A 27,763-nucleotide genomic window follows, 5' to 3' on the forward strand; every position below is an offset into this window, starting at 1 on the left:
GAATGTACTTATCTTGACAGAATGGACAGAATTACAGAAACAATATAATGGCAAATAGTCTGGGAGTACAGTGTATTTGGAATAAGAAGTTCATAAACATGGCTTAGTGGCTGAGGTTGAACGAATAGATGATTATGGTTTTCTGTAGGCATCCATACAACAAAATAGTGTAGAATATAAAGAACATCCTGCCATGGCAAAGTTGCTGGAACACTTCTGTGGGGAAGTGCTCCTATCTTAACTGCCACTGTAAGAGGATTTTCGATATGTCTCTGCTCAAGTTCCCTCAGAAGGCCAGCCTAGCAGCTGTACATGAAAAGTATTAACAACATGTGCTGACAGAGTTTATCATTGATCGTAGCACCTGTAACCACTTTCCCTGATCTGAAGTGATGAATTTGTTGTCATTTATATAATAATGTCATTCACAAGGACCTCTCCTTATCCCTTTTCCTGCTTTCGGGACTGATTCGAACTTTCCCACAATCTGTTTTTGTGAGAAGGAATAGACCGTTAAGGAAACAACAGTAAAAGTGGGGGACAGGAGGAGAGGAAGGCATAATTGAATGGGCTGATGAATTAGGAAGTTAGAAGCAGTGACTGATGAGAGTAACAGTTCCTGTTGTGAACAGGACGAGTATCATCAGCTAAGTATCATGATTTTGAAAATGATTAGGAAAGCCAAGATCTCAGGAATAGGAGATCTCTCTGAGTCACTTCTTCCATGTCTTTATGGGGAAGTTAAGCTTAAAAAGAAATAATCTGTTTGGTTTGCAGTGATTATTTCCTTTTTGCACTTATCATAGAGAGATTTCATTTTGGAAGCATATTCCTAAATGTCCATTAGTGCAGCTATAATAAACATCCTTCTGTTTATTCCTTAAGCAGCATGTTACCTAGAGCTATTCCTCTTGTTCCATACTCCACGCTTTCTCTTGTCAATCAAATTATCAGTAACAATAATCACAAATCCCATTAGGAACTAATTACACATATACAACTTCAAGCTAGTTTACCTCTTTGCTAACGTTATCTCCAAGATTTTTAACTGCAGTCAATCTTGCTTGCTTCTAGCTCCATAATTTTGGTTACACATCTTTACAAAATATTAAGAACTAGAACTCATCCTAATGATACTCTGCTGCTCAGAAATAAGAAAGCCCTGTAAAATTGAGTAACTTTCTCTTTGGTCTTTTATGACTGTAAAAAAAATGGAACAAAATTCTGATTGATTTATAAACACCTGAAAAAACATAGTTAATGTAGAAAGTGCTGGAACATCCTTAGTCAAAGTGATGCCATTGGAGAAGTCATTTCAAAGTGGCTTAAGGTAGCTCCAATGGAGAGAAAAAAGAGGGGAGGATAACTGAAACTGAAGATGCTTCCTTGCCACTAGTTCCTCCCAATTGCCCATGGCCAGTAGAAATGTTATCTGAAGCAAAATGTTTTGGGTCGTTGATATTATGCAGACATCTTTGTATCCTACAAATCAGCAGACATCTTCCTTTTGCTTTTTGCTTAAAGTCAGTTACTTCATTGTTCATGTCTTTCATAGCCACAGGATTCCCTATAAAGTAGGGATAGCTTGTCTAGTTTTCTTTCATGTGTGTTCATGCCTTCCTTCATCTGTAAGTATGCTTGCATGTGTTGGGAGTGACTGTGAGTTGCTGGTTTTTGTAAGGTTGTCTTTTATGTCATTTTAGTGTAATAAGTTTATAATGTTTTTATGCTTTTTCATTTCTTTAAAAAAAAAAAAAAAAAAGAAAAAAGTAATTTTTACCTTATTGGGTATCTTCTGCAAAATCAATTTAACACTAATATCTTTTATTGTGCAGAGCTGGTTATTTGCCTCAGAATATCCCTTTGGAGATTATCAGATACTTTTCAGAGGAGAAGGATTTTCTGCCTTGGCATGCTGCCAGCCGAGCTCTTTATCCTCTAGATAAATTGCTGGACCGAGCAGAAAACTACAACATCTTCAATGTAAGAGATACAACCTTCCTTCCGTCTGTCCTTCTGTCCATCCTTCCTTCCTTCTTTCCATCAGTCCTTCCATCCTTGTTCCTTCCTTCCGTCCTTCCTTCCTTCCATCTGTCCTTCCATCCATCCTCCCTTCCTTCTGTCCTTCATTCCTTCCATCCGTCCTTCTGTCCTTCCTTCTATCCTTTTTCTTTCACTTACTCCACCTCCTTTCATTGCCAGGAGTTAAACTGTTCCCAGTCATATACTGTAAATGACCCAGGGATATTAGCTTTCTTCTTAATTATTCTTTATTTAAACATAGCAATTGTCAAGCTTTGGTTCATTTGCATTTGAATAGTGATAACTGTTGTTTGAGGCATATATGATTAGCAGAAGGAAAGGTAATTATCTATCCTATGAAATATTATGTCAAGAAAAGTATTTCACTTAAAAGAGCCAAAGTAATCTGTTTCCAGATTTTCTCTTTTAAGGAGCCCCACAGCGATATTTAGGTTGACACCCAAGCTCAGCAAGGAAACCAAATGCAAACGCAACTCAACAGGATGTATGTAACTAAACTGAAGATTTGTAGTCATTATTTCATCCAAAAAGCCATGGTGAATTCAATGCAGTTACCTTAATTAACAGGGATTAGATCTCCATTGAATCAAAAGCCCATTCATAATTGAGTCCGAAGGGACCAGTAACAGCTAGCAGTACATAATTAAGATAGGCATGACAAACATTTTAACATTTTACCTGAAACTACACTGAAGCATGTTTTATGAAGTTCACAGGACTTGATTGCAGCCAGTGACACTTATGAACTCTTGGGCTTTTAATTCATTATGAATTTTATGTAGGCTATGTATTTTCAAAGGCCAATGTACTGTAATTTTATGTAATTTTGTAAAGCCTTCAAATGAAGACACTCTCTAAAGCCTGAAATGCTTAAAGCTGCTTTTTACTTAAACATGGGTTTGCTTGTGAGTCTGTGTGCCCACAGACACAAATGCTCAGACAACAGGAAGCTAAAGGTGGCTGCATGTATGTATATATATATATAGAAGTACATACAAGTATATATATACACATACATAGAGCTACCTGCTGACATCGAAAATAAATTTTGTAGAACAAATACTACAGATTAATAAAGACACACTGAAATTCTTTATGAACCTACAGTGTAAGCCTATGTGCAAACCAGAGCCATAATATAAAATGACGTTGAAATAATTTGCATGTTTAGTCTGTTGTTAGCTGGACAGAAAAATTCTTACGAGCCTGCCATTGCTGTATCACTTTTAAACATGGCTGTCTAAAGAAAACAGAGTTTTAATAAATAAAACCAGTAAAATTCATGGCTGTGTTGTGTTTTATCACTACTGATGAGAGCTTTGCAAGCAAAGGTGGTAGCAAAAGGAAATAAAAAGTCTTTTTAGTCACAGAATAACATATCTGCTAGAGAAAGCTGCACTATGAATTTACTTTTGTGTTGACAACATATATACATGCACATGCATCCACAGTAATAAAATATATGCTGTCCTGTGTGGGTCTTCTTATCTCAGATATCTTTTTCCAGTCAGCAAAAGATTACCCAGAATACAATGACTTTCGTTCTTCACAGCTTCTCAGAATATGTAAATATGCCTCCTGTGTAAAAAGTAAAACTAAAATAAATCTTGGGCTTTTTTTTTTTTGTTCTTTAAGCACACCAAAAACCTTAACTTAAAGCATAGTGTCTTTAATGTACAGAGCTTCTTTGCAGCCACATAATTCTGTATTCTGATGCTAATTGAATGTACTTCTGTAATGTTTTTGCTATGGCTATTAAACCAATATTCTTTAAAAAGTGTACATGTGCATTGTAGTTGAGATTGGCTATAGAGTAGAAATTAAGCTATTGACACTCTTGCAAATTTTCAGTTGGGTATTGTGAGTTCAAAATAGCGTGTAATAAACTTTTAAATTGATGGGGTTTGTAACAATAAATTGTCTTATACTAGGCATCTAATCAAATAGCTGTTCTATAGATTACTTCTCACTATAGCAATGAAAGGATTACAGGCAGACGTTGCTTTGCTAAATGCAGATGAAAATCTTGGGAAAATCAGACATTAAGGTTGACAAAAAAAGAAAACCAGCCAAAACCTCAATAGTCAGTAGTATTTCAATTTCAAATAAGGAATAAAATTATCATCAAATATGTTTTTCTTTCTTCCCTCAGGAGTATATATTAAGACAAGTTGCATCAATGTATCTCAAGCTTGGATGGCCAACGAATAATTTAAACAAATCGCTCGTTCAAGCATCATACCAACATGAGTACTGTTATATTTCTTTTTTTATTGTTTTTCTTTTTTTTGTGAGATGTAGTTATAATAATGCACTTTTGTAAATTTTGGTGTCATCTTCAGCATGTCACACTTTCCTAGCTCTATTGTCCTTCTGTTTTTCCTTTCTGGATTAGAGAGAGAGCAGCAACATGCTGTGAGATGAATTTCTCTTTCTTGAGTTTGGAGAACATGATTTCCTAAGCCTTAATTTAATATCTGACTGAACTGGATGTTTAAGAACTTTGATTTGTGACCACAGAGGTCAGAAAGAATGCATAAGTGTGAATGGGGATTGGTTTTGGTTCACAACCTTTCTTTAGTTCTTGCAGCATCTGTAGGCATTAAATTGACACTAAAATTTGTGTAGCTGGGGTATCTTTGATATGTTGCCCAACTATCAATTGCTGCCACTGTTACAAAAATTGCTGTTAGTAAACAAACACATTCACTAATGCAGCCTTGTGGCTTTTTTTAATTTGGACAGAGAATTGCGTCGGGAAGTCATCATGTTGGCCTGTAGCTTCGGTAACAAACACTGTCACCAGCAGGCTGCAACTTTAATCTCAGATTGGATTTCTAGCAATAGGAACCGGTAAGTGGAACTGAAATGTGTATGTCCTGTTTCTCCTACTCAGAGGCAATACAGCTGGTGTGTTTCCTTTCCTGCTTGCTCCCGTCTGCAGTGCCCTGTTCCGCAGAGTGGTATGGAAAGAAGCAGAGGTCTCTGGCTGAATATGAATTTGCATATGTGAGTGGGTGGAAGGGGCACCCATGTAGCCTCTGCCCACTCCTGATAAATTGCTGTCAGATGATTATATGCTAGAAGGCAAGAAGATGAGTTTTAAGAAGGGGTTTAAAAGAAAAAAAAATGAGTGAACAGCGTATTGGCAGACAACCATGGAGCCTGTGTCAGGGCAAGAGAGCAGAAGGTGATAAGTGATAAAGGAACTGAGAGAAATTAGAGGAAGAACAATTGAGAAGAAAGAAAAGAGACAAAACGATGTATCTGAGGGAAATGTTATGAAGTAATTAAGGGTGAAGACTTGGAAATCAACGTGATTCAGGAACACATGGAAAAGCTAATGTAAGTTTTCGGAGACAGGATAATATGACAACTGATGTGTTGAGCATTAGCAGCACTGTAGTGGTTTGACAGCAAATACCTAAGTTTGTCTGTTCAGATACAGGTTTATTCAGCTGAGGCAAGGGGACACGGGTCATGGATGGGGTATGAAGTTTATACTTTAAAGGCAAGCATCTAAGAAATGTTAAATTACTGAAAATACAAATATTTAAGTGTGTAGTGATCTATGGACAATAAGTGGGGGGCGTAGTTTAAGCCCTATTGGTTATGACTTCCTGAGAAAGAATGATGGATTTTCCGATATGTGGAATGTGGGTGTAGAAGTATTTGCATAAGTACATGACATGATACTGTGGTTTGAAGGAAAATATTGTACTTCGATGCAAGAAAGAAAAAGAGAAGAGAAAAAGTCTTACGTTTTTAGTCCAAATCTTGTATTAGCTCTAAAGACATGTAGGATTTTTCAAAGACATGTTAGGCCAATCAGGTGTTTGTTTGCAATTAAAATGTGTCTGTCTTTGGAATCTTTGAAAATCCTTTACAGGCATACCCAGCTACATAAGTGCCTGAATGTCTTTTAAAACCAGCCATGAACTTGCCATGAATGGAAGTTACATTTCTATATGAATTTGAAACTGATGTGTGTGAGCAGGAGGGTTTTCTTGTGTAAGATGATACCAGGTGTATTTACTATGAAATATATACCCCAGGGTTTTATATGAACTCTTACCAGCAGCAGCAACAATCACTATTCAATGAGGAGATAAAAGAGAAAGAATCATTGGAAACAATCTGCAAAAGTAATTTATTTAGGTATTAATTTGCAAAATTAGTTAATCAAACCTAGCACCATCTATTAGCATGTGCCGCAGTAGATTATTCAGTGTTAAAAAGCTGACACCTTGCAAAGCTTTCTCCTACTCTGTGTCTTCGTCCTTGCAAACAGGATTGAAGAAGGAAGCATCACAGAGAAAAAGGAAAAAAAAAGCTTATTGCTTTACTAACAATAACAAGAGAGGAAAGGAATAAATTTAAGGAGCCATCTGAAGATTCATCTTAGCCTTTCTATGAGGCTATTCTTGGGAGCGCAAGATTGTGGTTGCCAGCATATGACAAATATTATGATAAAAGCATCACAGCAGGGCAGAGGAAGAGAATAGGTACAAACTTAAAGCAGTACATTTCTCCAACAGAACTGTACAGTTTTGAAAAAGTAGCTGCAATAAATAATGTAATTATAGAACACAGATTGACAGGCAGCTGATAAATAGGAGTACAACTTACAAAGAAGGCAAAGATGTGTTTTTATTTATTTATTAAGATTATAGTATTTATTCAACTGCCCACCCCAGAATTTACCAGTTGCTATTCTCAGACTGGTCTGAAACTGAATGTAACTAACGTATGAGCTGACTCATTTTCTATCTATCTACTTAAATTGAAACAATACTGCAAAGGCTACTAGTAGTAGCAGCTTGGTAGGCATAAAATCAGGTTATTTTTCACAGTAACAACATTTGTAGGGGTTTGTCAATATTCTCTCAAGAATGTTCAGATCCCTGCTGCATCAGAGGTGCCTCATATCACCTTTGCTCAGTTTAAACCAACTCAGACTGAAACCTGAAAATAAAACAGGGGCTGTTTTACCTGCTTTTCCACCAGGAAAATGATGGTGATTCTACAATCAGAATTCAATTAACATGGTGTTTGAGTCATGCTTCTGCCTCTTTTAGCACTTCAGAGACAATAGCTATCTTAAGTGCAAAAGGCAAGCAGATAAGTACAAGATACATGCAGAGAGCACATCCAACAGGTGCCATTTTGTATTCTTTCTCATCAGTCAAGTGTTTTGCTCTGTTTGATGCCTTTAACAGCTATCTGTGTCTGCTGCAAACAGCCACCTCAGAATCTGTAGGAATCCCTCAAAGCTTGCTTTTTTACAAAGAAAGGGAAACTCATGCTGCCCATCTTTTTCCAGACTTCTCTGACAACTGGTGAGGAAAGCTGGTGACAGGTACAGAAACTATATATATCCTTGCCTGTTCCACTCCTTATCAGCGATGAATAAGGTTGTACCTGCTGAAAACTGTTCTATAAGTTCTTGTAGATAGATGTCTTTTCCTCTTCTGAAACAGAACACAGACATTGTCTCATGCTTTGCAGAAAGCCTAGTCTTGGTGGTTTCCATAGCAGAGCAAGAAAACAGAGCTCCAGAAAGCTCAGAGATATTTTTTATAGACAAGTATAATTTGAATTTGACTACAAGAGTAAAAATAAAGGATAATATTCAATCTTTCCACCCATCCCGTTACAAAAAAACTTACTCTGGAAGATGGTGTGTTTCGTATAATGAGTTAATTCACAAGCAGTGCATGATAGGAGGAACACAATTTCTTCAAAGCAGTAGAGGCTGTGGAACTAGGCTTCTGTCCCAAGATTCTAATAAATACAGATGTAAGGTAGTATTAAATTAATATGTGGTATTGAACAACACATAAATGCACAGACAGTAAATCATGCAAAGAAGGTTTTGATTGCCTGGCAGTTACTGTAGTTAAAGTTTGAATAAGCGTTAGAGAGAATGTGCAAGTAATAATACTGTAGGAATGCTAAAATTCATAACTTTTTAGCCACATTTTTAATCTGTGGCTTTTTAGAAGTTATTTTGAAATGTTCGTCCTGTTTTACTTGTAGCATTTAATTATGGATAAAGTGTTGGGTAATAAACAAATACAGGGATATCTAACTCTGTTTTACCAGCATATGCCTGCAGTTGCTGTGCTTTTTAGTAATTATATTTAATCTGGTAGGTCCAGAAATTAATTACCATCTACTTTTCATGGTAGGGGATTGAAATAATCATAATAATCAGTTACTGTTTGTACTTTGTAATTACATGTTCTTTACTGTGCAAATAATTTGCCACCGTTCTAGTAAAATAATGGTCATTCATAGCACAAAGCCAGAGGTCCTTTTGTGTTTCCAGCAGTATTTGTAAAAAGCCATTAGATTTTAAAATGTAGGACTTCAGATTTTCTTACAGAAGTATTAAAAAAAACCACCCTATACATGTGATGTGCAGCGTTAGCCTTCACACGTGAAATGCAGGTCATCTGAGAGGCTCGAAAGTGTTAAGTTCTCAAGTGACTTTGGTGTTGCAGTGCTTCATTTTTTAGATGCCTGGTTCACAGGGCAGAGTCAGATGCTTGGAGTTACGCTTCTCACAAGGGGATTTGGGAACTTCTTAATGAAGTTGGTGTTAACTGCTATGCTGAGTGAAGTGCCTTTTAACAAAAAACTGAAGCGAGTGGGCCCTCTTAGTGTCCAGCACTACAGAGAGAAAGATACCTATATCAAATGAATATGTAAATGGTGATCATAGTTTGGGATCCTTGCAAAAGATGCTTTTCAAAAGTATCACTAAAGGAAGAAAGGTCTGCTCCTTTTCTTTTCAAACACAGCTGGCAGAGAAGCTGCTCCTCAACCCTCTTTTGAACAGTAATTCTGAGGTTGTGGTAGAACTTCAGTTTAGTACCTCAGCCCTGCATCTGCGACATGTAGAATACCACCCTGATGACTAACCTGTGAGGTGTTCAGGACAGTATTAAGTCACTGCAACATACTTTCCTCCTCTAGTTGAAGTTCAGCCACTGGAATTTCATTCATTAGCAGGAGAAATAATACAGTTCTCCACCCTAAAGATGAGAGCACTCATCTAAGGAGGGAGGCTTGAGTGCCTGAAATATCATGATTACTTTTTTTGTATGCGAAGGGCTTTAGGTGGTACTGCTTGCTACCACTTTTGTGGGGCAAAACATAATGCTAAAACAGGCAACATAGTTCTGAAAAGTTATAGCTAAATAACTCTAGATGTTTGGCTTTACAAGGAGCAAACCAAACATAGCATGTGTAGAAGAGGCTATAAAGGAGACATCTGGTTGGACTGGTCTGGGTATTGACATCGTATTTTAATCCTTTCAGTCATTAAAAAGGAAATGATTCCTTCTTTCAGCTGAAAACATGAGATTAGACTTCAAGGCATGTTTTACAGTCTTTTTAATAACTGAATTTATTTAGTTTTGTTCTTTTAAAATGGTTGATGGCTCCAGAACATTTTGCTTCAAAATCTGCATTCACTTATGACTTGTTAGTTGATATGAATGCGAACATTTTTACTCTGTTGAAGTGTATTCTATTCCTGTATTGGAGCAATGGAAACCCTTGAAACTTCCATGATGATGTTCAGAAGAATGCACACCTAGTAGAAAACATATAAGCATATTGAAATTTCCCATGTAGTTTGAGAACATAAGGTTGTTGGGATTCAGTCAACAGCAGAATGCTGTGCAAGAGAAGCTACTGTTGGCTGAAAATTAAGATGTTTGCTTCTACCTTCATTTAACTGAGCTCATCCCTGTGAAGCTCTTTCATGTGTGAAGAAATACATTATTCACACTCCTTAGATATAACAGCATTGTGGTTCAGCCTAAAAAATTAACAAAATTATCATACAATGCCTGCCTGAACTTGAGAATCAGCCTTGTTAACCCCTTTAACCTTCAATGCATATCTATTCTGAAAGAAAAACATGTTTCTGAGAGTATGAAAAAAGCATTTTCATACTTTCTACCTTGGATAGACTGAGTAAGCATGTATTTCTGAGGTTAAGAAAGAATATGTGGAGAGCTGCAATCTGAAAACTCCTGACAGGAGATGTCATAACAATGGGTAACATGTGAATACACACTATGATGGTTCAAAGTATATTTTATCTGTAGACACAAGCATGTCTTTGCAAACTTGTCTCTGAGTGCTGGCATAATTTTCTTCCAGCTACTGTTACCATCCATCAGCTACAGGTTGCCACATACACATTTCTGCTGGCAAAGTGGACTGTGGATATATGCTTGCTTCAGGCAAATTTAGAGAGGATGGTGTGAATACCAGAACATGTGAGAGAGCTGCTTTGAGCTGAGACATGTCTTCAGCAGAAAAAGGAGTGCTGTAGGGATGCTATTCTCTTTTAGCAGTGAGCAGTGGGAGATGATAGTATTGCATCAGATGCATTTATGTGCTATGTTTCTTTAAGATGTTACTGAATCCTTTGGAAGCCCCATAGCCACTTCAGCTTGCTCTTATTTTTTTCTTCTTTTGAAATGTAGCTTTTAGTATTTATTGGTTGCTTTTAAATGGAAAAAAGTAATTAAATAATTTCATAAATACCCCTTGAAAACTTAGAATCATAGAATCAGCTTGATTTGGAAAAGACCTTTAAGATCATCAAGTCCAACTGTTACCCCAGGACTGCCAAGTCCACCACTAAACCTTAGTTTACTAAGTTAGAGGGCGTCATCTACATGTTTTTTGAGCACTTCCAGGGATGGCGATTCCACCACTTCCCAGGGAAGCTTCTCCTGGTGCCTAGCTATCTGTTGGTGAAGAATTTTTTCCTAATATCCAGTCTAAACCTCTCCTGGCACAGCTTGAGGCTGTTACCTCTGGCCCCATCACTTGCTACTTAGAAGAGAAATGCACAGTAAATGCATTTGATTGATCTGGGCTTCATATCACTTTGGGGTGATTTTTAGTTTCATGCAATTTTTACTATTTTTACTGTTATTCTTTTTTCACAAGCACTTTGATAAGTTTTGTTTACTTGGAATACTGCCTTGCAGATATCATCAACTGAAAAAATAAAAATCCAATATTCTACTACAGCAAATGTGTAAAGTGAGGGTTGCATTCTGCTGTCTACAAATTTGGTGTCTCTTTTCCTTGCAGTTGTTATGCTGACCTTATGGTTGATAACATCTGCTAATCTTTGATCAACAGATCTAAGCTCACTATGCTACTTGATAAGTAGAGCTAATGTTCAATACTTCTAATTTTTTTTCTTTCTTGTTTTCTTCTTTTTTTTTTTACAATTGTGAGTCTACATTCAGTTTACATTTTCTAACACAAGAGATAGGAAAGCATGGGTTTGCTTTTTTGCTGTTATTTCTCTTTTTTCAAGGAAAGCAGTGCTAAGATGAGTAGATAATATTTGCAGTGGGATTCAGCCTGCTCCACTGAATTAGACTGAAGTCAGCATCCATCCTGTGGCGCATGAGTTAATGAAGTTTTCATTTTTCTGTCTGTAAATGAGGAGGAGTACAGACTGCCAGATGATCCTTAATGCAAATCCAGATATTTTGAATATGTTCTGGTCTCTAATCATCCAGGTTGTTCTGAGAAGTCTTGGGGTGCTGAGGTTGGACCAGAGATCTCTTCAAAGGGAATATGCAGTGAATTTTCCTGTTCAGTCTGTGGTTTCAAGTCAGAACACATCTGTGTGCTGTTTTGCGCTACAGATGAGCCACTTTTGGTTAAGGATATTGGATTATTGCATTCCAGTACTCAGTTACCTCATTTACTCTTTTTAAGTGCATTACTGTGGATATAGGCTTTTCCAGTGACTTCCGATTGACATTTCAAAGACTTTGTCACATTGCTGTGACTGTTAGGAGCACTAGTTAATTCTTTATCAGTCTTAAGAAAGGTGCAAGTAATGAAGTAAGATGAATTTTATCACATAATTTGGACAAAGACAGTGATAAGCAGCAAGCCTATCTTAAGAGTACTAAATCTTCATACTTGTTTGTGCAGAATTTGTGTTTCCTCTGGAAGGAACAATGGATTCATGTCCATCCACCTGCCTGAATTGGCAGCGTGCTTACTTGGATGGACCTTTAATTACTCAATGGAAATGCCACTAGAAAAACAAATTGCGCTGCAGGAGTGTACAGGAAACTGTAACACATCCAGAAACTAAACTATACAAAGATCTGAGGGAGTGGTAAATAACAAATTACCAGTCATTAATTGAGTTCATTTCAATGAAGTCTGGCTTAGGTGATAGAAAATCAAATGTTTTTCTAAACAAAGCATTTTTTCTTTCCTTTTTCCTCCTCCTTTATTTCTTTCTCTAATGACTCAAGATACATAATCTTGTTGCTTTGTTTTACATGTGCACAGTAGTGCTGCAGTCTTGAAACCACTTATACATGTACTTAAGTTTAACCACTGACATAATATTTGTGGGAACGTGGCCAAGAGGTTAATTATTTTTTTTCAGTTGCTTGGAAGAGGCAATAGCTTTTTACATGGGTTTGATGCCCACCAGCTATTTTTGGAAATCATTAGCAGCAAACATGAGAGAATGAGTTATTCTCATTTTTTTTCACACATGAATGTCTGATAAATATAAAACAATAAAATGGATCCCTTCTATGTTCTCAAGCCCTAGAAGTTTTAATTACTGAAAAAATTCAGGCATTGCTTTTCATGCATTTGGAAATGTTACTGGAGCTTTGCCAGCGAATGTCAGCCAATGTTGCTGAAGTGAATTAACTAATTAATAGGTTGCTACAACATTTGAGTAGAATCTTGCACTCAAGTCAATAAAACTGTTTAAGGAGGAAGAAAACACTGTTGAGTGCATGAGCTAATCAAGGAGTTAGTGCTCTGAAAGACCATCTGGGGAGTATGTCTGAAAAGAGGCAGGATTTTGTCTTGTGAAAGATGAAACTGGGTTTTATGGGCAGCAGGTTTAGGTAGGTGACTTCTGTGTAAAATCACAGTAAAATTACCCTATATCTAGTGATATGGGTTAGCAGTAATTAATTTGCAGTCCTTAAGTCAGATAAATTAATCTCCAATTTTCTCATTCAGGAATGATCTTTCCACAACTTTGTAAAACAATTAACCAGAAAGGACTGTATTTTTTGTTGAAAAAACAGTGCAGAAAGGGCAAAACATGGCATATGACTCAGAGCATTAGCAGTAGCCATCACTTGAGGATTGAAGTGTTCCTGCCTGCCTCTGTCAGACCCATGCGATACCTGAGGCTCAGAAGCACAGGACCAGGACATGGCACCTGTGCATAGCCTGAAACCCTGAGAAGCCACATCCTCCATCAGCATCCCTTGAACTCAGTGTGTGACAGGCACCTGAATGTCAAGCCCATTGCAGCTCTGTGCCTCAATTTTCAAGGGGAAATTCTGCCTTTTCAGGCTGGGTGCTATGGCAGAGGATCCTCCCTTCCTCTGTGTGCACACTGGTGCCAGCAGCATGGCTTCTGGAATTTGGAAAAGAAAATGGGGGTATAAGCTTTGGGACTGATGTCTTAAGAAAATAAACTTTTTGTGATGCTGTTCCTTGTAACAGGATCTGTGTTACAGATTTGCTAACAAAGTACCAATACTTCATTGTTACTACTTATCTGAGCCTTGTAACCTATTAAACAAGATTATAAATATGCTCATCAAGAAATACAGGCTTAAGTTAAATGTTAAATAGTTGCAAAAAGTAAAGAATAATGTTTCTGATTAATTTTCTTTGTCAAATAGTAGCCTGAATGGTATTGAAATTTGTCACTTAATCAAAGAACTGTCTAAACTGTGTGCAATTACATTTTAAAAAATTAGAACACAATTTGCCCAGAAGATAAATAATTATGGTCCAATTTTATAACTGTATCTTCAATTGTTAGAACATACTTTAAATAGGAGCAAGTATGTAGCAATTAATTATATCTTAGAAGATTATTCTTAGCTCATTGTAGAGCTTTATTATTCACTCTTGAACAAAAATCTCTGTAAAGGCACAGCACGATTTTAATTAATTTTTTCTAACTGTTTAATTTTTAACTTTCTCCCAAAGTGTTTAATTTTTAAACATAAGCTCTGCTAGCTACATATTTCATTCTTACCATCATATCTCTTAAGCAAGAAAAATAAAGTTAAATAAATTGTATCAGTATTCAAATAAAAGCCATTTAAAGTTATGCTTTCAAAAGTTAATCTTTATTTTTATTCTTCTGAAGTATCCATCAATCATATTAGCACTTTAAAAATGAGAGCAGCCTTGAAAGCCCAGATGAAGCTTAATATAACAAGGGGATACATTCTGCAGTGTTACTAGGTGTCATGGCTTACTACCGAAGCCATACTAAAACAGTGGTAATTTTATCCACTTGATTCAGTTAATACAGGGAACAAACATTCCACATGTTGATGTAGTGCCTTGGAACTGCAGTTATAGAAAAACATTTTCCATGAAGCTATAAAATTAAAAAATCTGTAGACCGGGGAGATTTCACATGTTTAGATAACAATGAAATACTGGCCCATAATCATTGGAGAAAAGGGGAAGCAAAAAACCTCACAAATGGAGAAAATTCCATTTAGAGAGCTCTCTGTTGAGGCAGTAGTTAAAAAAGAAATTACTTTGGAGATACTCGCATTTTCATAAACAATTTTCATTTCCACAAGAAAAACCCCGCTCTTTACAGTCCTGATTATAAGCCTCTCACAGGAGTAATTTGTAGTTTTTCACAGCTGTAAGTTCTGTAGTTTCTGAAGATAAGTCTTTTAAAATCAGTGTTTGTTTTGATGTCTTAGTTTGTAGGAGATGATTTTTTTCACATTGTCCTAATGACTTAGCTGATAGATAGAGACCTAAAACCTTCCCTGGAGCAATTGGTTGAATGGTATTGAGTAGATTTGCTGTTGACACTGCAAGTATATTATTACCTATGGGCATGGAATCAGTGCTATCATATGTCTTAACTCCTCCTTCTTTCCCAGAGCATTCAAATGATCCTGTGCTTAGTGACTGCACTACAGTGAAAGTCACTAGTGTTTGCACTTAAAATAGAAAAAGGTGAGAACAGGCTGGGAAAGCCTGTTGAATTGAGATGTTATACTGTAAATTTCCAAGAATGTAAACCTCACAAGTGAGGAATGATGACCTTTCTGGGGTTAGACATCCTCTTCTAGGTGCCTCTGCTGCTGACCCTACCAGCCAAACACAGAGTGGCAGTCCTTCCATCTGAATTAATGGGACAATCAACTAAAAAAAATAATTACCTTTTCCAGGTGTCTAACAGTTCCTTAGAGTATCTATTGGCTGGATCACCTCTCTTGCAGTAAACCCAAGATAATATTTCTGCCAGCAAAACTCAGAAGGAACTATGTGTGCTTGTAAAAAACTGATTTAGTGTTTGGGTGTCAAGATACAAAGTCTTTCCTTCGTTAAGTTCAGTTGTCCTTCATATTCAGATATTGTACGTATGATAAGACACATTTGGGGCAACGGGTTGTTTGGTCCGACGGTCAGGATAGCATCCCTTAGTCCTTTTGATTTAGCATATGTTCTTATGGCTGCTGTCAGTGTATTATAACCCAAGTTAAAAGCAAAGAAAGGACATAAACTGGTAAGGAAGTTGTGCTTTAAGGACAAATAAGCCAGTGTATCAGAAAATCAAGACACTACGATAATGAATATCACTTTCAGCTTCTATGCAGTGTACATGTATATACACTGCATATTTATGTAATTGTAATAATGACTGAAGTTTTGAGAGAGTTGCGGTTATTTAAAAAACTTTAAGCCTCATTCTGAGTTAATGTAAGCTAACACAAAGGCAGCAGCTAAATATCTGCTCCATTAATTTTAGTATGTCTTGATTTCTTGATTTCTTGTGTTTAAATATGTAGTCTTAATTTTCTGTAACAGACTCAATTATATGCAGTTTCCTTTGCATGCACTTTTTGAAAGAAAGGTTAAATGGGGGAAAAGTAAACTGTTTATATTCATTAATGCTTGAAATATCGCAACAAGAGCTTAATGGTAAGCTTTCAAGTAAGAAGTACAAATTCCATTACAGTGAAATGGAAATTCAGCACCTAGCACACATGAATAATTCTGTAAATGTCACCCAAACTCACATTTTACTAATGTTAACTCAGTTTTTGGGAATCAAATCTCAGTAGTATGGAAAGGCTGGTGGAAGTGATAACTGCTTTTCTTCAGTGCCAGTGTATGTTTAAACACTGTTTCTTTTGATGGATCTGGTCAGCTTTACAGATTTTGTGGTTTTGTTGCTCTTGGCATAGCAGTTCTATAGGGACCACAGAAGCAGTTGCACAGACCATTCATAAGCCAAAACATTTTGATCCTGAGTAAATCTGAGAATTACTAATTTTTGCAATGCCAAGCATTTTAGGTCATCTAAACACTGAGAGGAAAAAGACCTAAGAAGGTAAGCGGAACCATCAAGGGGGAGGAACTGCGCTTAGTTTGGAGGTCCTACCTGTGTGTCAGTGACCTGTAGGAACACAATGATTTTAGAAGAAAATGGTACATATGTACATGTTATACTAGGTCTGAATTTGGTTTCAAGAAGCTTTCATTTAACTGTAGTCTGAGTTTATATTGCTTATAAATAATCACAGTTCACAACCATCCTATGGCATAGCTGGTTTTGTACTGGTATTAAAGTGCTGAAAAAATTAACAGATCCTCCTATTTTCTTCACTCTTGAAAACACCATTTTAAAGTAGCATTTTCTCAGCACATACTTCCTTACTTGTATTTTACTATATGGAGATGGACCATTCTACAGCACAAGCAAGGAGGAGTTTCTGTCTAGTCAGCTCCTGTTCTAAAAACTCAGTACTAGGGACAAGAAGAAGAGATTTGGCTTAGAGCCCAGGGACAAAGTGATAAGATCCCGTGCTAATTTAGAGAGCTTATGTTACCTGTCCTGCAGGTTATGTGGCATGTTATGTGCTGATGAACCATATGACTATAATTTATAGTCTCTTGACAATGTGACAGTATTATAAAAAGAATGGCAAGCATGTGTTACCCATTAGAAAGTCCATTAGGATGGCCTGGGAGATTCTGGTGGCAGCAGAGACGTAAATGTAATTTTCAAAAGAGAAGAAGATTACTGTTGCACTCTTAACATTGGCATCTCATGAATGTGGTGATCCTCCTTAGATCGATGAGAGATTTAGGGAGAGAGATTTTAAGGGGAGATTTAGGTTATATTTAAGGGAGAAATTCTTTACTGTAAAGGTGGTGAGACACTGGAGCAGGTTGCCCAGAAAATTGTGGCTGCTTATCTCTGGAAGTGTTCAAGGTCAGTTTGGATGGAGCCTTGGGCAACTTGATCTACTGGGAGGTGTCGGAGGGGTCAGAACTAGATGGTCGTATGATCCTTTTCAACCCAAACTGTTTTAAGATTCTATGTTTTTAATATCTAGAAGCTGTTTATTACCACAATGCTATTACTGGTTTTGGTTCTATTTTTTAGAATCCCACTCAATGTGAGAGACATTGTCTACTGTACAGGAGTTTCACTGATGGATGAAGATGTATGGGAGTTCATCTGGATGAAATTTCATTCTACTACAGCAGTGTCTGAGAAGAAAATATTATTAGAGGCCTTAACATGCAGTGATGACAGGAACTTGCTCAATAGGTACAAATATTATATATATTTGCACCTATTACCAATAATCACTTCAACATTTATGGATCATCACTTGAGCTTTGGTCTAAATGAAAGAACTTTGCTTTTCAAGCACAGGGTTATCGTCTGTTTAAACTGCCTTATGTTTGTGCATTAATACATATGAAAATTGACACATATTATGTCTTTTTGCTTACAGATATTCCTTTGTTCATTGAAAATACTTGAAATCCTACTATAATTGCTGTTTTGTTTTGTTTGGGCTTTTTTGGTTAGCGTATCCTTTATTTGAATGTTTTGACCAGTCTGATCTTACCAGTTTTATAAAAATACACCTATAAAATTACACTCAGCTTTTTCTGAAATCCTTTTACATCAGTATTTTTTCTGATTTGTAAATGTGTCTGGTCTTTGAAATCATAGAAATAAACCACTGATCTCACTTGGATACTTAAAGAAGGCATTTAGTAGTGATTTTATGGGGGTTTTTTGAGAGTTTTCTGAGGGACTGGTTTTAGACTTTGTGTTGGTGAAATTAAACAGGATTTTTTTTCCTTGTTTCTCCCACTAGGCTTTTGAATTTGTCTCTCAACTCAGAAGTTGTCCTGGATCAGGATGCAATTGATGTAATAATCCATGTAGCTCGAAATCCACATGGAAGGGATCTTGCTTGGAAGTTTTTCAGAGAAAAATGGAAAATATTAAATGCTAGGTAAATATAAAAAGTCTAAATTTATTTTAATTTTCTTATTTTGTTGTCATTCATGTGAGTATTTTATATGTGTGTGTTCCTGTAAGTTCCTGAGTCTAGTCCATTGTCTTTAATCCATAGAGATGTATCAAAATATGAAATACATACATATGATTCATAAATACATTTATTAATGGATTGTGAAACACATGCATATAGATATCTCTTAGCAAATCTGTATATGTATCTATTGCTGTATTGTGTCTGCACTTACAATAACAAATTCCATCTATATATCAAGTGCTGCAGTTCTACTTTTACACAAGAAAAAAAAGTGGCAGATCCCAGAGGAATTTTGCTGATTTTGAGTCTGATAGGAAAAAAATCTTTACAAGTGCATTACTTCAGCTGTGGAAAAAAATGCCAAATACTTTTTGAAACATTTCAGTTTTCAAAAGGATGCTAATACAGTATCATCCCCTTCCCTTCCACTCTGTGTTTCAGGAGAGTTTCAAGTAACAGAGGAGCAACAATTTGAATTAAAAATAGATAAGCAGGAAGGAGACATGGTTGTTCCTTATAACTGCTTCCCTTTCTCTTTGAACAAGTGCAACATGCTCCCTACTCAGAAGTGCAAGTCAACATTTTAAAATCCTTTTTGATGAAGATTTTGATATTAATTCAATGAATGGCAAATTTCTTTAGTTCTTTAGGGACAGCCTGAGGTTCTGAAAGATTTCACAGCACCTCATCTGATACTGACAGATTAGTAAGGGACCACAACTCAGATGAGGTTCAAATTCTTAAAGGCAGGTGTCCAAGAACACCAGGAACCTATGCCAGGCAACTCCCATGGTGTCGGCAGAAAAGGTGTTGGATATCTGTTTCATTCTGTACTTGTGAGGAGACATCTAGTGTACCACAGAGTATTTAAAATTGTATATTTAAGATGCTGTACTTAAGCGGCCAAATTCTAGTGACTGATGTATAGGTACAAACTTACTATAGCTTTCACAGCATCTGAAGAGTAGTTAAGGTAACTCAGAGACTGTGCAGCTTGCCTAAAGATGCAATAAGTTGTTCATGCTGTTTTGGATAATACTTTATTATATAGTGGGATTTTAGAAGTTCAGCTGGCAAAATAGGTTTGAGCTGGAATTGGTTTTGAAAGTTTGTATTGTCGGAATATACTGTTGAATGCAATTTCCAAAAAGCTTTAGGAGTGCTGGAAAGTTTAAAAATTAAGAATCCTCTCCTCATATGATTATTCCAGGAATTGGACTTTCACACGGAAAGTGGATGGCAGACCCATTCCTATTACGCAATCCAGTGCAGTTAGTTAGGCACTGGATAGCAAATAATTTTTCAGGTTCCGCCAAGGATTTATACAGAGCTTAGGCATAAATCTGTCAAAATCTACAAACACATGTCCTTTCTTAGCAAGTATGTTCATCTGACAACCTAACCAACACCTGTGATTTTAGATGTGGTCAGCATTAAGCAGTGTAGATAAAAGGACAAGATTTAGAAAACCATGCCACATGTCATTTTTTTGGTGTGTGTTTTAATTTTAAATAGCTTAACTTCACCTAAAATTTTAAGAGTTACAATTACAACAAAACGTTGCTATCCCTTTATTCTCAAATGCTTAAACATTTGTCAGCATTTGTGAATCTGACAATATTTGGGAAGCAATTTACATCTGCCCAAAGTAAATGGGTTTTGCTGCCTGTCACATTAAGTAAGCACAAGTGCAAACCCTGTATGAATGTGAGGCATTGGTGGTTCAGATCCCCAGAAGTAAAGGAGCAGGTGGAGAGCCTGTGACTCCAGGATGTTTCCAGGGAGCTCAGGCATGTAAGGTCCTGGTTCAGCAGGGCTGTTTTCTTCCATGTGAACAGTGGGAAGACTGATACTTGCAAGACCAGATAGTTTTTCTATTTATTCTTATGTTTCACACCTGCAAAATACTAGCTTTGAAGGTGGCTTTCCTAGAATTTTTGCCATTAAAGCCTGTTTAGAAATTGCTGTCAGTGGCTGACTTTTTACCAAGCACACGTAGTAGGCAGTAATCAGCATCAGTATTCATGAAGGTATCATTTTCAGTGGAAGGAATTCTGCTACTTGTTGTTTGCATTGTGACTACAGTAGAGACTGAAAGAAAAGTGAAATCCCTGCAGCTGTTTATCTGAGGTCAATTCTGTAAAGTGGGTTGGTAACGTTGTCAAAAGACCCCATCAAGAGGAGCTTCCAGTTTTTCAAGCAGTCAATTATGAGGCTAAGCTGAGACTGTAATAATAAAGGACTTTGTTAGAACGTCTAAACATGCTTAAAGGACCATGAGATCCGTACTTCCCATAGGAGGTGTTTGCCTCTCAATGTCTGTATATGTCAGTATGACTGAATTTTTGGAAAAAGAGATGCACTTGCTGAAATAGCCAGGAATAATTTAGTTATTAGTTGTCAGGGAGTAGGATTGTAATGCCTGTAATTGTTTCCCCTCACACAGGATCAAGGTAGAACGCAACGAAGTGTATGTTTTCTCTAAAACAGAATCTTCTCAAAGAAAACACAGTTCTCTTAACTCTCCCTCTTTCTGTTCCCCTCCCTGGGGCTATCCTTCTCCCTTTCTCTTTCTTTCTCCCTTTTGAAAGGACTGAGGCTTACAGTACCTAAGCATTTAAGGGTAATTAATTTATGATTAACAGAAGCAGTACAAAACCCGTGACGGTGCTAGTTCATTTCACTTTGAATTTTGAATTCCTCCTCTAAATCATTTTGTAAAGTAGGTTATGAACTGAATTGTTCCCCAATAAAAACTTAATTGCAGTGAAGTCTATTGATATCACTTACACATGTCTGACAGGTGAGCTGGATTCTGTATCTTAAAAACAGTCATGTTCAGATTAGCTAGATATTGCTTTGGATGTATGTACAGATACGTAGATAAGAATAACTATTTGTCAAGCGCCTTTTGCCATGCTGAATGACATCTAATTTGAATAAAATACTTGCTTTCAGTTTCCAACAGAATTATATTGACTTTGGAAAACAAAACCAAACAAAACCAAAAAACCAAACTATTCCAACATGAAATGTAAAAATTCAGAAGTCTGGTTAATCTTATAAGTAATGTAGATGCTTCATCTGAGGGGGTTGGAAAAAACTTGTAGAAAAGTGAATGGAAATCAGGATTTATATGGCCAGTTTCAGAGCAACTACTTGCAGTTTGCTGATTGTTGCAGAATATCCTACCCTTTAAATATTCCTTCCCCAAGCTTTCAGATTTTAATTCCATGTTGGTTCTTTGAAGATGCTACACCATGGTGCAAGGGATTATTTTAGCAGTTTTGTTCTCTATCAGTATTATTTATTTTAATTATCAGGTACTGGAAAAAGAAAATTTGATCCAGTTCACTTATCAAGATGCTATTTATAATGTAGATGAGGTGAATAAATACAAAGTGCAGAGAAAGCTGCCACACTTCAAAAAGTCTGTTTTAATGGTACATCTAGAGGGGCTTCTCAAAATAATTCTCCACAGTTGCTGCTCTGCTCCCTCTTTGGCTCCTGCATTTTGAGCTCCTGAGTGTCATTACATGGAAAGCTCTTTCATTAAGCATGAGGTGGTGGTGTGGTTTGGTCCTCTCCTCTGGAGCTCTCATTTGTGATTGTGGTTAAGCCAATTCTGCTTAGTAGCATCTGACTAAAAGTTAAGTACAAATAGCTCAGACTAGTATCAGTCCAGGTTTTTAGCATGAAACACTGTAATACCAGTGACCAATTCCAGAACTATTCCCTGGCATCCCCATAATCAGTCCCTTGTCTTCTGTAAGCAAGGGAGAAAATAACTTTCTAATTTTCAGCTGGCAGGGCACTTGCACTAACTCTGTGCATCTTCTTTTTGCCCTTACAGGTATGGAGAAGCATTATTTATGAATTCAAAACTTATCAGTGGGGTCACAGAATTCCTCAATACTGAAGAAGAACTAAGAGAGGTAATTTTTAAATTACTTTCAGCACATGAGGCTGTATTTGTTGTAAGCACGAACCAGAGAAGGAGCCATAAGATCTCGGTTATCTGGAAACTCTGGTTGCTCAGCTGGAGTTGCAGACCCGTGCTGCGGCTGGGCATCATGAGGATGAGGAGCAGATTGCAAAGGCATCTGAGTGTGTAGAGGTGGTGTCAGGAGGTGCAGGCACTTCTCTGTGCTTGGCTGGATATGTAGGTTTTGTTTTTTCCTCTTGACTATTGGTTGAGAAACTAAAAATGAGATCTTCTTATTCAGATTCACTTGCGCTAATGAAAAATGACTGCTACTGCTGAACCCAGGACAGCTGCAGAGGACTGCCCTAGAAAACCCCAGTGTTGAAGGCAGAAACTGACAGTGCCTATTCTGTTTTTCTTATGTCTGCAATATTTCCATATGAGAAAAACTGTTAAGCCAATATTCTGTGCAAATGACACCAAACTAATTTGTTATAAATGCTAAGTACTTCTTATTTAGATTGCAAAGGTTTCTCATTTTAGCCTAACATCTGCCTTGACTGAGGTAGTTGTGTGGTTGTGTTACACTCTGCTTAGCAGTTGCTCGATGTTACCTCAAATGGATCAAATTATTCTTATGCAGCATAATCACCATTAATTGAAATCTGATTGCACTATATTTTTTGTCCAACCATTTGCCTGCACTCAAGCGGCCTCAGAAACTTAAGGATGAGCCACAGCTGGTTTCCTCAAAGCTATGCAGGTGGGAAGGACAGTGTTGGCTAGATCTGAGTATCTCCCCTGTACCAGGAAGCCTTCTGTACTATTTGTTTCCACCTCCATGATAGTATTGGTAGGCTGCCTGTTTATACGTTACCTAAAAGAAACTGGCCTTGTAAAAATTTTGGGATAAAAAGTACAGAGATCAGGAAAATTCTAACCTCCAGGTCCCTCCCATGCTTTTAATGGTGACGGGAATGAGATAGTGGAAGGATCAGCTTTATCAGTTTTGAGTCCATGCACAAAGAGATGTTATTGGAAGTTAGATTTAAATAAAGAAGTTGAATTTGGTGTCACCAGGAAATAAAAGTTAACTAGTTACAAATAAGTGTTGCTAAACCCCCCTAATTTTATACAAGTCAACATAACCAGCAACCTACTGTGCAGATAAGCCTTGCAATTCTCACTTTAAAAGAACAGTAATTCAAAGCACACCAGTGCTATCAGTGGTAATAATCCAGGTGATAGTGCTATAATTTGCAGATACACAAGAACAGAGCAGGAGCCTTTTCAGTCTGCTGAAAAAAGATCAGTTTTCTCATAAGGGAAGGAATCTGTTTCAGGCATTCAAAGATCATCAAATGAGTGCCCACTTGTTATTTTGCCATTCTCTGCACACTGTAACCACCCATTCCTTTTCTAAACAACTGAGCTGTATTATATCATCAAAAGGGTTCTTCAAATCAAAATGAAATAAATTTGTTCTGAAGCTTAATAAAACCAAAGGGCATCAGGGATGCCTTCTGCTAAAGAAACTTGCATAGAAACTTGAATTAGAAATATTTCCAGTGCTCCCAGTTTGGTTTCTTATGTAGAAATAAAAGTCTGGAACAGCTGGGCTGCAGGAGAGAAGGAGGGAATTATATTAATGTGATCTTCACTGACATGTCAATATCTTCCAGTGAATGTGAAGCAATTGTGTCACATCTAAATGGCAGTCTGCTGTCTTATTATATTTCCTATGAAGTCTTTCTACATGATACTGCATTTACTTAAACAGTGATGGTAGAGCTTTGTCCTAAATGCCTGACTTGTTTGTGTGCAGTGGAAATATTTACTTTCTTTAGTTCCTGGAAATTTAACCTGTTAACTTGTATTTCCAGCTAAAGAACTTTATAAAGAGTTACGAAGGAGGAGCTGCTGTCTCTTTCTCTCGTGCCGTGGAAACAGTGGAAGCCAACGTGCGGTGGAAAAAGCTTTACAAAGAAGAACTATTCCAGTGGCTAAGAAAATCCTTGACGCATTAATCTGTCTTTCCAGTCAAGCATTTAACAAGAAGTTCTGCAAGAGGAAACATTTTAGAAGTGTTCAACATTAAAATCACGAAGACAAGATCAGATTGCAGGGATAAGGTTTTTTCCCTTTGTTTTCTAATTGTGGGATTTGTTTTTGTTTGGTTGGGTTTTGTTTTGTTTTTTTTTTTTTACACTGGGCTTTTGTGAAATTGTCAAGAAGCTTTTCAGAAGAGAAGATCATGAATGCTTGTGAAATCCAGTCCTCAGTGTACAAAACCGAACATGATATTAAGTGGTGCATGTAAATGTTGAAGAAAACCAAACAAAAACCCCTTCAATGACTATTTTGTGCATGCTTGTACTGTCCCTGCCTGTATTCTAGCATGCTTATGTAAAACAGCCACATTTTGTATGTGAGTTCCAGTTACATCAAAGATGGGCATTATACAAAGCACAAAGACTATCTATGACAATCAGTGTTGCAGTGAACAAAAGGAAAACCAGTGAACAAAAGGAAAACAAGGAAAAGGAAATGTAGAAGGCTTCCAACCTGGAGCAGTATGAGATGTAATGTCAACTTTTCAGCTAGCTGCCAATTAGTCTACCACTCACTTTGTCTGTTAATAGTTACACAGATGCCACCAGTTGTATCTGCAGTCTCCATATACCCATACTTAAATAAGGAGAATATGTACAGAGAGGAGAAAGATAAAGGGACTTTGAGGCATGGGGAGAGGGAAAACAAGAAGGACATCATCCATGCATTACAATTATATGCATTTATTCACTGCTGATCAGTGGAACAGTGTAGTTCTAGCTGTGAACGTATGCAGTGTAAGAGGGTAACTTCACATCGATTTCACAGAATACATGAACCACCTCTTCTCAACTATTTTACAGTGCAGTGATATTTACAATGGGTCACCCAACCTGTCCAGTACTAAGTTATGCTGGTGACTGTGCACAAGTATTATAAACTTAAGATTCACATGGAAATTAACAAAAAGGGAAAATATCTTGCATGCAAAGACATAAAATTACTAAAGGTTGTCTTGCATGTGGTAGACCAGCCTCTGTATCGATTTATTATGATAGGTCAGATTCTCTTTGTGGGCAATACTTTTGAAAATATGGGTTGTGGCATTCATGCTAATTTAGAAAAGTGGAATATGAAGAAAAAAAGTGTATGTGTGTGCTTGTAGGGGGTGTTTATTCATATGGGCTAATACCACAAACACTGTTTTCTTTCTGTTTTCTTGTGTTTTACATAGACTGCTGTAGATGAATGATGTTTGTTTCCTTTTTCTCAATCCTTAATCTGAAAGATCAGTAACACAGTGATTGATCATCTGTGTACTACACAGGTAGTACAACCACCTGCACCATTGGTGCTAAGTGTTGAGGATAAAACTGATGGGCAGCAAATCCTCTCTCATGTCTACACTGTGGAGAAAACAACCCACAAAACTACAGAGAGTTTTCAGGAGTCAGGCTGCAGCAGCTTCAGAGGGTGAATGTAGATGTATGATAGTGTTTCTTTATCCCACCCCACCCCATGTGACCACATCATGGCCCTGTACATTGGAAATATGGCCAGCCAGTGTAGAGAACAGCCATTTTATCTGGTTGTTTCCTTCACAAGTTATGGAAGTTACCGACATGATTTACACTTACAGTTTCTTTTTCCCAGTAAATTGTGAATTGAAACGTTAGTACAAAAGGAACCAAATCCAAGCATCTTCAGATATTATCAAGGTTGTGTGCAGACACATGGTACCCTGCTCTTCAAGAACTGGTAAACACATCCCACAACTAAGTTGTACCTATCTTCAGCCTGTCATTTTGTGTCTTTTACCAAGCAGAGGGTTCTGTTTGTGGATTGAGTGCATGAAATCCTTGTGTGGCAGTTTGCTCCAATGTTTGGTGCTGTGTAGCACTACATGTTAGCTTGACCACATGTAACCAAAAGAAGAGGGAATCTTGTGCTCTTGTACTATTAATTCTTTGCCTTATAGTAAGCCCTAAACCTTTGTGCTAGGTTGCAATGCTAGTGAATCTGATGCCCAGAGACATTATCATGCCCAAGTCAAGTGAAATCCTTCTCCTCCTATGTATTTTACCTACCTCACAGGGGTGTTGTGAGGCTTGACTAATGTTAGCAAAGCACTTGAATATCCTCTGATGAAATGCATTTAAAAGTGCAAAGTATTATTTTATGTGGTTGACCAAACTCAACCTCAATGCCAGTGTGTAGCGTCACATTTTTAATTTCTACTGGACAATATCACATGCAGATTTGATATAATAAAAAAGTAAGCCAAATATTATTTAATATAACCTTTACCCTGTAATGAAGGCCAAAATTGTGATATCCAAAGAGTGTGCAGAAAACCAAGCACTCAAACATGAATTGCTTTGAGGATTTCAGAGAAGAGTGTGCATAATGGTCTGTCGCTTTGCAATTTTATTCAAGATTGTCTTTGATGACTTTTCTTTTTTAGCACCACAGATTAAACCACATACCTCCAGGATGTGCATAAAAGTTTCTGGTCTTTCCATTGATAAAGGGCAGGCTAACAGTATGTTCCAAAGTCAAAAGTTTATTTCAGCCTATATATTCTGCACAGTGCACAGAAGATTCCACTGTTGCTCATTTGAATTGAAGTTCTTGCACATTTAGCTGGTGTTGGATGTAAATTAATGTTTTAGTGGCCTTGAGCAACTGGTCTACCACAGATATCAAGCCCTAAATGTATCTATTATACATACCTATTGATGTACTGCTTATAATTGTTCTATTCTAATAATGTTTCAGAACTATTTAGAACACTATTACTGCTACAGCGAAGGTTATGCTGGCCTTTCCATTATAATTTCTTAGTCTTTTATTTTTTATATTTTGTATTTTGCTGTTTCACAGTTAATCAGGATTAAATTTAAATGGATTAAATCCAATAAAATTATAGCTGGTTTTTACAATATTCAACCCCTCCCCCCCCACCTCCCCACCCCTGCATTTATTTGTATGCCTTTAGAAGCTATTTTTAATAAGAAATTCCACACAGCTGTGTGTTAAAGAATAGTTGATACCTCGTGGAAAACTCTAATACAGTCTGCTTAGAAAAATCTATTTATTTTATTGGTTTTCTTTCTCCATTACTAGTCTTTTTCTTCTTTTATCCTTGTATAAAAATGGACCCCATTTTTATAACTTGGATTGTGATTAGGAAGCCAATAGCCCAAACTTGTCAGTATTTTCAAATCCAGGGTTTAATTTTGTCCTTTATAATGAGAAGAGATGCTGCAAAATGTGGATCTAGTGTGAATGTGGACCTCACCCAGGCCCGGTATGCCATTTTGTAGAGATTTCATGAGATCTG

General features: G+C 37.0%; 1 protein-coding gene across 1 annotated transcript in view; it reads left to right on the top strand.

Moving 5' to 3' along the window:
* The window catches only part of TRHDE (thyrotropin releasing hormone degrading enzyme), a 213,141-nt gene extending 185,755 nt beyond the window's left edge, over positions 1-27,386 (top strand). Inside the window, exons 13-19 of the mRNA XM_065669125.1 lie at positions 1,836-1,983; positions 4,196-4,293; positions 4,789-4,896; positions 17,531-17,698; positions 18,261-18,401; positions 22,297-22,378; positions 24,252-27,386. Of these exons, the coding sequence (XP_065525197.1) occupies positions 1,836-1,983; positions 4,196-4,293; positions 4,789-4,896; positions 17,531-17,698; positions 18,261-18,401; positions 22,297-22,378; positions 24,252-24,395 (889 nt within the window). The 3' untranslated portion in view covers positions 24,396-27,386. The remainder of the gene's footprint in view (positions 1-1,835; positions 1,984-4,195; positions 4,294-4,788; positions 4,897-17,530; positions 17,699-18,260; positions 18,402-22,296; positions 22,379-24,251) is intronic.
* Positions 27,387-27,763: the final 377 nt, after the last annotated feature.

The sequence above is a fragment of the Lathamus discolor genome, chromosome 1 (assembly GCF_037157495.1).
Source record: "Lathamus discolor isolate bLatDis1 chromosome 1, bLatDis1.hap1, whole genome shotgun sequence".
NCBI lineage: Eukaryota > Metazoa > Chordata > Aves > Psittaciformes > Psittacidae > Lathamus > Lathamus discolor.